The sequence below is a fragment of the Pristis pectinata genome, chromosome 3 (genome assembly GCF_009764475.1).
Source record: "Pristis pectinata isolate sPriPec2 chromosome 3, sPriPec2.1.pri, whole genome shotgun sequence".
Lineage (NCBI taxonomy): Eukaryota > Metazoa > Chordata > Chondrichthyes > Rhinopristiformes > Pristidae > Pristis > Pristis pectinata.
Genome location: NC_067407.1, coordinates 129,410,828 through 129,423,916, shown reverse-complemented (window position 1 = coordinate 129,423,916; position 13,089 = coordinate 129,410,828). Strand labels below are relative to the sequence as shown.

The following is a 13,089-nucleotide window of genomic DNA, read 5'->3' as shown; positions in this document are numbered from 1 at the left end:
CCAAACAAAAGCTGATCAAATCAATCCCATGTCCCATTATCAGTTCATAACCTTACACAATATCAAATGGTTATCCAGATACTTTTTAAATGTGAGAACAGTTCTTGCTTCCACTAAGCTTTATTAGCATTGAGTTCTAGATATTTGCACTACTTGGGTGAAAACCCATCTTCAATTGCCCTCCAATTCTTCTACTAACATTAAATCTATGCAGTCCTCCCTGGTAAACAAAATAGATTTCCCCCCCCCATTAACCTTATTTAATTCTGTACACCTCAATTAAATCTCACCTCCAAAGAAGATCATCCTAGCCCAACCAACTTTCCTCAAAAGTCAAAACCTTCAAGTCTGTTTCTTTCAAGTTTCCTCTGAGGTATCGCACGTTACTGCATGCTTTCCACAATGAGAGAACTAGAGCCAAGTAGCACTTGAGCTACTGCTTTGTATAATTCTAATATGACATCCCTGTATTTATCTTCTATGCTTAAACCAATGTCAGCCAGTATCCTTTATGGCTTCGTAACCATCTTATCTATCTGTCCTTCTTTCCTCAGGGATTTACATGATGCACTCCAAGGTTGCTTAGGTCTTTTATCCTTCTTGGTATCATAGTCATAGAGTCTACTGTCATAGAGTCGTACATAGAAACAGGGCCATTGCACCTATGCAGACTATCATGCCTATCTATACTAAACCCAATTGCCTGCATTAATTCCACATGCCTTTCTCATTCAAGTACCTGTCCAGATGCCTTAGTTATTACTATTCCTGTCTTCACCACCTCCTCTAGCAACTCATTCCAGATTGTGTATTACCTTATCTTGTTGCACATTCCTGAAAGCATTATCTCACACTTCTCCAAACTGAATTTCACTGGCACCACTTTTTTGACCATCTAATCTCTCCATTGACATTTTCCTCTAGTCTACCTGTTTCTACTTCACCAAAAGGAATCTGATCATTTTTTGCATCAAATTCCTTAATCATAACTCCCAAATTTTAAGTTTAAATTATTGAAAAATACCACAAAAAGGACTTTCTACTGAGCACCAAAGTCCTCATTGCAAACAGACTGTTGACTATTATTACTTTTTGCTTCCTGTCACTAAGCCATTTTTTAATACAACTTACCACTTGTTTGAAGGATGCGATTGCACTAGAGAGGGTACAGAGGAGACTCTCCAGATATTGCCTGGGATGCAATATTTCAGTTGAGGAGAGACTGGGTTTATTATCCTTCAAGCAGGGAAGGCTGAAGGGGACCTGATAGAGATGTACAAAGTTATGAGGGGTGGATAGGTTAGATTGTAAGGAACTTTTCCCCACGGCAGAGGTGTCTAAGACCATAGAGCATGGGTTTAAGGTGAAGGTAAGAGGTTTAGAGTGGATCTAAGGAATATTTTTTTCACCCAGGGAGTGGTTTCAATTTGGAACACATTGCCTGAGAAAGTGGTGGAGGCAGGTACTCTCACATTTAAGATGCACTTGAATCACCTAAGCATAGTGGGCTATGGACCAAGTGCTGGTATATGGGATTAATAATAGATAGATACTTAATGGGATCAGGGGGAAACAGCTGATTGGATTCATAATTGGCTCAGTGTGAGGAAGCAGAGGGTGATGGTCGAGGGTTGTTTCTCAGACTGGAGGCCTGCGTCTAGTGGTGTGCCACGGGGGTTGGTGCTGGGACCTTTGTTGTTTGTAATTTATATAAATGTTTCGGATATAAATGTACAAGGCGTGGTTAGTGAGTTTGCAGATGATACTAAAATAGCTGGTGTTGTAGACAGTGTAGAAGGTTATGTAAAATTACAGGGAGATTTTTTATCAACTAGGTATGTGGGCTGAGGATTGGCAAATGGCTTTCAGTCCAAATAAATGTAAGGTATTGCATTTTGGGAGATTAAACCAGGGTAGGACTTATACAGTGAACAGTAGGGCCCTGGGGAGTGTTATGGAACAGAGGCTCCGAGGAATGAAAGTGGCAACTCAGGTAGATAGGGTGGTGAAGAAAGCGATTGGCACGCTGCCCTTCATCAGTCAGGGCACTGAGTATAAGAGTTGGGAAGTTATGTTGCAGACGTTGGTGAAGCCTCACTTGGAGTATTGTGTACAGTTTTGGTCACCCTGTTTTAAGAAAGATGTTATTAAGCTAGGAAGAGTGCAGAAAAGATTTACCAGGATGTTGTGTGGACTTGGGGGCCTCAGTTACAAGGAGAGGTTGCATAGACTAGGACTTTATTCCTTGGAATGTAGGAGATTGAGGGGTGACAATAGATAATGAGGGGCATAGACAGGGTGAAAGCACATAGTCTTTTTTCCAGGGAGGTGGTGCTAAAAACAAGAGGGCATAGGTCTAAGTTCAGAGGCAAGAGATTTAAAAGGGACATCAGGGGCAGCTTCTTCACACAAAGGGTGGTGCGTATTTGGAATGAGCTGCCAGAAATAGTGGTTGAGGCGGGCACATTAGCAACATTTAGCAGCCATCTAGATAAATACATGGATAGGAGAGGTATAAGAACATAGAACATTACAGCACAGTACAGGCCCTTCGGCCTATGATGTTGTGCTGACCTTTTAACCCACTCTAAGATCGATCGAACCATTCCCTCACACATAGCCCTCCATTTTTCTACCATTCATGTGCATATTTAAGAGTCTATTACATGTCTCTAATGCATCTGCCTCTACCAGCGCCCCTGGCAGCACGTTCCATGCACCCGCCACTCTGTGTAAAAAAAAACTTACCTCTGATATCCCCCCTGTACTTTCCTCCAATCACCTTAAAAGATGCCCCCTCGTGTTAGCCATTTCTGCCCTAGGAAAAAGTCTCTGGCTGTCCACTCGATCTATGCACCTCTATCAGGTCACCTCTCATCCTCCTTCACTCCAAAGAGAAAAGCCCTAGCTCACTCAACCTATCCTCTTAAGACATGTTCTCCAATCCAGGCAGCATCCTGGTAAATCTTCTTTGCAGCCTTTCTAAAGCTTCCACATCCTTCCTATAAAGAAGCGACCCGAACTGAACACAATATTCTAAGTGTGGTCTAACCAGGGTTTTATAGAGCTTCAATATTACCTCACGGCTCTTGAACTCAATACCCTGACTAATGAAGGCCAGCACACCATACGCCTTCTTAACAACCCTATCAACTTATGTGGCAACTTTGTGGGATCTATGGACATGGACCCCAAGATCCCTCTGTTCCTTCATACTGCTAAGAATCCTGCCAGTAACCTTGTATTCTGCCTTCAAATTCGACCTTCCAAAGTGTATCACTTCACACTTTTCTGGGATGAACTCCATCTGCCACTTCTCAGCCCAGCTTTGCATCCTATCAATGTCCCGTTGTAACCCTCGACAACCTTCTACACTATCCACAACACCACCAACCTTCGTGTCATCTGCAAACTTACTAACCCACCCCTCCACTTCCTCATTTATAAAAATCATGAGGGCAATGGGCCAAACATGGGCAGATGGGCCTGTTTCCATGCTGTAAGACTCTATGATTCTATGATGGTTGGCATGGGTATGGTGGACCAAAGGGCTTCTTTCTGTGCTTTCATGAATTTCCCCTGGATTCAATGGACTTCAACTCAGTTTGCTAGGTAGGACCTTATCAAACATCTTGCTAATTTCCATGTTTACCACAATAATTCTCATCAAACATTGCAAATATTTGTCAGATACACCTCACGTTTCACAAATCCACATTGACATCCTTCTCATTAATCTAAATCCAAATTATGAATCATAATGTGTGAATTGTGCCCGATAATCTGTGATCTGCTCATTACCAATACAACCTAACGAGCTTTCCTGTCTTACTTTTTTCTTAAGAACAACTCTAGTATCTTCCATTTTCCTGGTGCATTTAAAAATGATGGTCAGTACTGTTCTGATGTACATTTTACGCTGGCATGGCAATTTATCTACTTTAAAAGATGCTAAGCTGCTTCTCTCTCTCTATGTTCATCATACTTAAGAGTTACTTAAATATTTTACAATCTTCTTTTTCTATCTCATCCATCTCCTTTGTGAAGACAGACTCAAAGCAGTCATTTAGAACTATAATCACATCTTCTGCCTCCACACAGTTTACTTATCTTGTGTCTAATAGGCCCTTAATGATGCTTTTGTCCTTCATGTACTTATAAACTGGGAGTCTGATGAAAGATTATCGACTGAAACATTAGCTTTTTCTCTTTCCACAGATGCTGCCTGACTTGAATATTTGCTGAATTTTGTTGTTTTAGATTTCAAGCATTTCAGCTTTTTGATTTTTTTAATATAAATTATGGGGCCTGTTACACATTGATTCAGAAGGTTCCCTGGAACATATTTTGAGAATTCTGGATACTCTGCAGCTTTTATATTTTTGTCTAATTAAGGATTTAGGGTAGTTAAAATCTCATACTATTATGGCCGTATTGGTTTTGTCAGCCATTTGCAGATGGCTTTCTTTGCACTACTATATCAATACCAGTTAATAGCTGTTTAAGTGATTCGTAAATCACAATTCTAAATTTTATAAGCTTGAGGTGCTGCAATAGATCTCTGGCCCTTCATTTATATTCGCTGGTATTTTCTTGCACAGATATGGGACTCTCAGCTATCTTGTTCTGTTATTTTTCCATTAAACTCATTGCTTTCTGCTTTCACATGGCGATTGCTGCTGTAATGTATCCTCATTAGCCCAAATAGTAATTGGACAAAAATGACAGGGGATTAAGTCACCATGATAATTGCATTTTAACCACAGAAGACTGAAGAGGTGAGACTGCCTAGAATAATCTACATGATTAATATAATACAGGAATACATTTAACGATAATATCTAAGGGAACAGCAACTGAATAGCATTAACTGCCTGGTATAGAAGACTGTCCACAATAACTACAGATAGTTCAAAAGGTGAGGACTGTATTGTAGAAAATGGCTGGTATCCGTGAACACTAGTATCCCTTCAGGTAGGAAAAAAATTGTTTACAGAATAAAAATCATAGAATTACAATCTTTTACACTTTTTCTCATTTCCTCTGCCTAGTTAAGATATGTCCCACCTATTCAATGTATTCTTATCAATCTATGTTTTTGAATATACAATGTACAACTATGGCCCTTTTCTGTGGATTTCAACTTTCTTCCTCCAGACACTAGGCCAGCACCAAACACTGCCGCAGACTGTCGTCAGAGAAAAATGTAACAGCAGCAGATTAGAATTACTTGCAACAAAATTTTTGCTTACATTTAAAATGGAGAGATTGCCAGCTAAACCACTGTGGGGTTAACATTTTTTTTATATAAAGACGACATGTTGAATATACTAAGAAATATCACTAGCCACCTTCATTATTGCCATTGTATTTGCCTTCCTCTGTAACATGAATGTTAAGCAGAAGGGGCCCCTTGAGCCTTCAACAGTAATCAAATATTGTGTACTTGTGAGGTTGGGCCAAGCACCATCTCCAATTTTTTTGAACAAAGATATGAATATACATGTACACTTTGAGGAACCAATCATTATCTGTACAAATATGGTGATTTGTTTCCAGATCACTTGGCTCAAGTGGCTCCCTGCAGTCTTTGTTTACACAGCTGAACACTGTGATTTCAAAGCAGATCAATGCTTGTAATACATTCAATGGAAGCAGTTTCTTAGCCAATATCACTTCCTTCTAGGTATTTGAACATTTTCATATGTTTATTAATGAGTGTTAATATCTGTTAGTATTTTAGAACATAACAGAGCAGATTTTTATTTATTTGGCAGAGGGGGTTATTGGGTTACAAAGATCTCACTTTAAATGATTTTGACATTTTTGGGAAGTCAACGGGGGCCTAGGGCACAGACTGAGGTTTTACCAAAGCTCTGTACAATTGGCAGCAAGATTACCATATTTTTTTACTCCAACTACCCCTTGATATAAAGCGCAAAATCGTTTCACTGCTTAGTACAGGTTAACCATCCATTGAGACCATATTCTTTAATCCTGTTTCTTTTCCTTATGTTGTATTTGTTTTGAATTTCAGCAAATATTTGTATCCTGTGCACAAGCAGGTTTCTGTCAATAAGTTTTAACCCAGGAACAGTAGTGAACAAGTTGAGAAAGACCAACCTTGGATGGTTCCCCAGGAATCTCCAAGTTGGAGGCTGCTGTACTCTTTCCTTGTGAATGGTTCGACAGATCATTGACAATTGCAGCAGCTTTCCTAGACTTTGACTTCATCCTTTTAGTTTTATTCATCCTTTTACTGCTGATCTTCCTTTTACCATTGTGACTTGTGGGTTCTTTCTCAGCACAATCCACGTCCCTTTGCAATAATGCAGCATTGTTCACAATTGCAAGAGTGCCTGTTGAGGAGATCATTTTAACTTTCAAATACTTTCGTTTCCTCTTCATCAACAAGCGCCTCCTAGACAAAAGTGAACACTTTCTTTGTACTTGACTTGTTGCTGGAATTCCATTGGTCTGCAACAAAAAGTTGTTCATTAGCAAATCAGCAGAAAATCAGAAACATTTACATTGAAGTTTCAAGGCTTGCAGAGTTCAATGCAAACATTAGAAAGGTTGGTTAATGAAGGATACCTAGCCTGATTTTGTTTACCTCAACAGTGGCAGCACCAGGCATGCCACATTGATCTCTGTTCTATATTAAGGAGAAAATCAGCCATGGCTCCCAATCCTGATCACTACACTTAGCCATGTATAATTATTACATTGAATTGAAATATTTCAACAGAATCTTGTGCTGCTTTATTAAAACCAGTTAATCAAATACGATTAATTTGATTTCATCTCTGGGATCAAACAGTGACCTTGAATGAACCATAGACTATTTCATAAGTGATGCTGGCAGGCATAAGTCCTGTAAAGCATTCAGAATCAAAGTACTATGCAAAGTTTATGTAAAAGAGGAACATTGCAAATGAAGGTCCCTGGCCTTGGTCAAGCTGCTATTTAATACTTTAAAAAAATGCAGTCATAATAATTATCTATCTTTTGAAGTCCTTCATGAGGATCTGGATTAAGCACATTTGCTTCACTATACACAAAATCATAAGCATCTTAAAACCATTGTAAAAATCTTAAAAGCAAAATGATGAAGGGAAATGCGTTACTTTGTTTGCTCAGTAGGCATTGAACATATAAGCAGCTTTGTTTGCTGGAAGTGACAGAACAAAAATGTAACAGCTTGCTCTGAATGCAATCTTCCTCCAAGTTATCCAACAGGTTTTCAAATTTATCGAGAACAAAATTAAATAAATTCTAGTCACGACTAATGTCTCTAGGGTCACGTCCAATGCAGGTAGTCAGTCAACCATCAACACACAGCAGTCCTCATTGAGGGGCCAGCGGTGGAAAGGGTGAGCAGCTTCAAGTTCCTGGGCATCAACATCTCAGAGGGTCTACCCTGGGCCCAACACATTGATGCAATCACGAAGAAGGCACGTCAGCGGCTTTACTTCATTAGGAGTTTGAGATTTGGTATGTCGCCAAAGACTCTTGCAAATTTCTACAGATGTACCGTGGAGAGCATTCTGACTGGTTGCGTCTCAGCCTGGTATGGAGGCTCCAATGCACAGGATTGCAAGAGGCTACAAAGGGTTGTAGACTCAGCCAGCTCCATCACAGGCACAACCTTCCCCACCATTGAGGACATCTTCAAGAGGCGGTGCCTCAAAAAGGTGGCATCCATCACCAAGGACCCTCACCATCCAGGACATGCCCTCTTTTCGTTACTACCATCAGGGAGGAGGTACAGAAACCTGAAGACCCACACTCAATGATTTAGGAACAGCTTCTTCCCCTCAGTCATCAGCTTTCTGACCGGTCCATGAACACTACTTCATTATTCCTTTTATCGCACTAATTATTTATTTTGTAATTTATAGTAACTTCATGTCTTTGCACTGTACTGCACTTTTAAGAGACTTTTGGATAGGTACATGGAGCTTAGAAAAATAGAGGGCCATGGGTAAGCCTAGTAATTTCCAAGGTAGGGACATGTTCGGCACAACTTTGTGGACTGAAGGGCCTGTATGTGCTGTACGTTTTTTATGTTTCTATATACCGCTGCCGGAAAACAACAAATTCCACAACATACAAGTCAGTGAGAATAAACCTGATTTTGATTCCACGTGAACTGCCTGATACAACTACTGAATGATTGATTCAACTGTAAGCACTATTAGGAATGTCAGCTTGGAGCAACCTGATTGCCAAAGACTTTACTAAACTTGCTATCCCAAAAACAATCAGTTGGACTTTAAATATACGAGCAACATCAGTATTAATTTGGTATGAACTGAAGTGCTTTTGTACTTGAGCAAAGTTTAGTTTTTTTTTGAGATTTGCACTATGGTTTCAGGATGCTTAAACAGAGTGATGAGTTTCAATGTATGCATCCATGCAAGTCAAGCAACAGGCTCACTTCTGACAGAATTCTGCCATGAGACTACACCATTGAGAAATTTAACAGCGGAGTTCACCAGCTATGATATCCTTTTGGCAAAAATCTCTTTGCCAAGCATACCAGAGTATGCATATGTGTTTGGGTCCAGTTCATCTGAAACATGTCAAAACAATGAGATCAGAAGGAACCAGGGATCGGGCAGAGGGGAGGAGAAGAGGAAGGTGTCAAATGGGGAGGATAAAGACAACATGAGGCTGAGGAAAGGAGGAGGATAACCAGGGATGGGTAGGTGAGGTGACATGACATGAAAAGCAAGGGGAAAAAAGTAGGGGTGAGGGGGGCTGAACGTGGTGTGGAAGTGTGGGGTGGGTAAAATGAGTTGGGGGATGTGTGCAGAGGGGTGAATGTGCTGGGGTTCATGGGGGAAGGTGTTGGAGTCTGTGGGAAGGCCAGGGGAAAGTGTTGGGGTCTGTGGGGAGGGGGATGAACATGTTGGGGTCTGTGGGGAGGGGGTGAAGGTGTTGTCGTCCGTGGGGAGGGGGTGAATGTGTTGGGGTCCGTGTGCAAGGGGGTGTGTGACTGCGTTGGGGGATTAGGGGAGGAAATGAGAAGGGTATTTGCTGGTGGAAATGCAATTACCTGGAGAGGGGCTGTTACGTGGTAGCAGGGTGACCAGTGCGGAGAGTATCTCTTGGGAACAGTTATGTGGAGACAGGCCGTACAAGGGACAGAGAATATTATTTGTGTGGGGGGCCAGTCTCTGGGTGGACTGGTTTTCTAGGGAGGGATTTTTTTGGTGGGGTGTCTGTGGGTGGGGATGTTTGAGGCAGGGATGTTTTAGGGAGGATGTCTGTAGCTGGGGGATTGGGGAGGGCTGTCCAGAAAGAGAGGTGTTTGGGGGGCTATGAAGGAAGTATTTGGGGGGCTGTCTGTGCAGATGGTGTTTGAGGGGGGGGCTCACTGTAAGGGGTGTTTGAGGGGGCCAGCCTGTGGAGTGAATGTTTGAGGGGGGCTGTCTATGGATGGGGTCTTGATTGTGGATGGGGTGTTTTGGGGGTTCTGACTGTGGAGGGAGTATTTATGGGGGGGGTTGACTGTGGAAGGGTGTGTTTGGGGTGGTCTGACTGTGGAGGGAGTATTTATGGGGGGTTGACTGTGGAAGGGTGTGTTTGGGGGGGGTCTGACTGTGGAGGGGGTCACTGTGGGGGTGGGATCTGACTGAGGGTGTCTGACTGCGGGGGGGAGGGGTCTGACTGTGGAGGGGGTGGTTGGGGGGGGTGTGACTGTGGGGGTGTCTGACTGTGGGGGTGTGACTGTGGGGGGTGTGTGTTGGGGCTCTGACTGTGGGGGGGAGGGGTCTGACTGTGGGGGAGGTGTCTGTGTGGAGGGAGGGGGTGTCTGTGTGGAGGGAGTGGGGGGGATCTGTGTGGAGGGAGTGGGGGGGATCTGTGTGGAGGGAGTGGGGGGGATCTGTGGAGGGAGGGAGGGGGGGATGTGTGGAGGGAGGGAGGGGGGGATCTGTGTGGAGGGAGGGAGGGGGATCTGTGTGGAGGGAGGGAGGGGGATCTGTGTGGAGGGAGGGGGATCTGTGTGGAGGGAGGGAGGGAGGGAGGGAGGGGGATCTGTGTGGAGGGAGGGAGGGAGGGGGATCTGTGTGGAGGGAGGGAGGGAGGGAGGGAGGGAGGGAGGTCTGTGGGGCGGGCCGGTACCCAGCAGCGGCCCGGTCTAGGACCGGGTAACCGGGGCGCGGGGTGACCGGAGAGGAGACCTCCTTCCTGGGCTGGGTTGGGGGGTGTGAGGGGGGGCCTGCAGCTGCCCGGCCCCGGTGACTGACCTGGCCGGGAAGCCCCCTCTCCACCGCCACCGCCTGGTACACGGAGAACGCCGACACACGAGGCTCCGCCATCACTCCGCCGTTGCCCGCCGCCTGCGCCGTGACGTCATGGCGTCCCTCCGGACCGTCCTGGCTCAGCCAATGGGAGCTCGCTCTCCTGTAGCCCCGCCCACTCCCGGGAGGGTTGCCTTTTCTGAAACTCCTAATAAACTTGAGTAACTCCAACAAGGAGCTTTGCAGGGACTCAACTTAAATACTGAACTAAACTGCAGGGCAAAAGGAACATAAATAACCCTCCCCCAATATCCAGTGTGCTCTCCATGTGGTGGAAGGTGTCAAGACTGCCAGTGGACATCTCCAGTGCCACCAGGGCAAGTATCTTTTACAATATTTTTATTGATTCCACATAAAGAATACAGAGTACGTGAATCATAAAAAAAGATAAAATAATACTAAATACATTTTCTTGAATCATATTTAAAATCACAATACCCCATAATGGTAATAAAAAATGATAATTAATTAATATACCAGGACAAGTATCAAGCCACAGATGAGTGGCAGGAGGCAGGTCAACAACACTTGGACCTGCAGGCAGCCTAGTGTGGGTCAAGAGGTTAAGGGAGCTGATTGTCCACCTTTGAATTGTTGGGCATCTGGCGAAATCTCCATCATGCCTCCTTCACCTGGAGGTCTGGAGGAGGGGGCTCTCGGATCGACCGCCTGTACCTTTCGCAGGCTTGTGTCTCAGCGGCCTCCATACACCCAGAATAACGGAAGGGTGTGTCGCTCCAGAGGGCCACATAAACATCGATTGCAAGCTGCTCTCTGCAGATCAACTCATTACTTCTATTATAATCGTTCTACTCTTTTAGATTTAAATTCTATGTCACTTTATTCTGCACTCTGTTATTGTTTTACCTTTTACTACCAAAATGCACTGTTGTAATGAAATGATCTGTATGAATAGTATGCAAGACAGGTTTTTCACTGTACCTCGGTTCATGTGACAATGATAAACCAATTTACCAATTTAAAAGACGTGCTAACACTACTATGTATAGAATCAGCAACACTGAATGTATAGATCAGACAACACTAAGAATGCAAAGAGCATTACACTGTGTTCTTCTTTTGTATATATATTTTTATTATAAATGGAATTTATTTTTGAAATAAAAAAAACCTGGACCTGCACCTTCATTAGCTCTGGGAGGATGAGGGTTGTTGGAGTTTAGTGGTGGAGGGATTGCAAGAAAAATCTGGCAAGGATCTGGGCTAGGGGAGATGAGACACTCAGATAAGTAGGCGTGGAAGTGGGAGGTAGGCTTCATCTGGAGTTGAGAGTTCCCAGCCTGTGCCTGTGCCTCAAGGGGTCTGGAGCGATATGGGAGGGTCATGAGGGAGAATGGTGAGAAGCAGTGGAAATGCCATGTGTTTGGGGAACAGGGGAACAAAGATCAAAAGTAAGTACTCCATGGCAATATCTGAGAGGGTGTTGCATGGGGAAAGATATACATGTCAAAAAACAGAAAATGTTTTTCTGGGATTCTGAAAAATTCATTTTGGTGCTCGTAATTTGGTCCCCTCTGCCTTGGAGAAAACATGTGCAGATTATCATCTCTGCTCAATCTGCACAGATGACCATGAGCTTCCAGTTGCCTTTAACATTAATTTGCTATTCCACTTCCACTCGGACCTTGTAAGCTTGAGGAAGAGCATCCAGCTTCTGAGGGCACATTACAGCCCTCAGAAATTTAGCAATTCAACAATTTCAGGTATGCAGCTTTTCCAGTTTGTAGCAGAACTGGCCAGTTCTAATGAAGAGATATCAACCTGATATCTTAACTCTTTTTCTCTCATCATAGATGCTGCCTGACTTGCTGAGTGTTTTCAGCATTTTCTGTTTTCAGCTTTCCAGCATTCATTGTTCTGGTTCTATAATGTATCTCACAGTACAGCATTTTTTTTGTTTTCTTTTTTCTTTCCATCTTGATTCATTACCTCTATCTACATCTCTTCCAGGTTGTCTACAATTAACATCTTTGCCATTTTCCCACAGCTGACACCATCAGCACTTGTGACATTCAGCGTTTCCTGATCTCCATCCTGTCACAGACATTCCTTTTGGTCTCTCCAATGCACCTACTCCAAAACTTGTTTGACTTCTAGCTTTACTCAGTTCTGACGAAATACTAACTCTGTTTCTCCCTTTACAGATGCTGTCTAACCTTCTGAGTATTTCTAACATTCTCCATTTTTACTTCAAGCTCTATGTGACTGGCACAGAAGTCCCATCAAGAATGTATTCACTGAAGGAAGTGCCTGGTTGAGTTTCCAGATTGATAGACAACCCAGAAGTAGCCATTGATAGGTTTTGCTTGGGGTAAGATCAGTTTTTAATTGCATTCATTGTGAGAAAGTGTTTTTTGCCATCAATTTTCCAGGTCAATTCTTGTTTTTAGTCCATCAGTGGCTCCCTGCAACCAGCTGAGATCTTTGTATTCTTCTAATTCTAGCCTACACAATCCCTCTTTTAATTTCTCCACTACTTATACCACTCTACCACCAGCTGCCTAACTCCTAAGCTCTGCAACTCCCTCCCTAAACCTCTCTGTCCCTTTCCTACCTTAAGATTCTTCTTATTAAACCTTTGGTGTCCTATCCTGTATCCCCTTACTTGACATAGTGTTGGATGTTGGTTAGCAATTCCCTGCAAAAACCCTCTGAGATGCTTTTATCATGTTAAAAATGCTATGTAAATTGAGATTTATTGATGCATTTATGAAAGGTAACAGAAGTGGCCATATGTGCCTCTGTACAGCCCATAATC

General features: G+C 43.1%; 1 protein-coding gene across 1 annotated transcript in view; it reads right to left on the bottom strand.

The window, feature by feature from the left end:
* riox1 (ribosomal oxygenase 1) overlaps window positions 1–10,349 on the bottom strand; it is a 51,692-nt gene extending 41,343 nt beyond the window's left edge. Inside the window, exons 1-2 of the mRNA XM_052011675.1 lie at window positions 10,257–10,349; window positions 6,124–6,477 (exon numbers count right to left, since the gene is read on the bottom strand). Of these exons, the coding sequence (XP_051867635.1) occupies window positions 6,124–6,477; window positions 10,257–10,328 (426 nt within the window). The 5' untranslated portion in view covers window positions 10,329–10,349. The remainder of the gene's footprint in view (window positions 1–6,123; window positions 6,478–10,256) is intronic.
* Window positions 10,350–13,089: the final 2,740 nt, after the last annotated feature.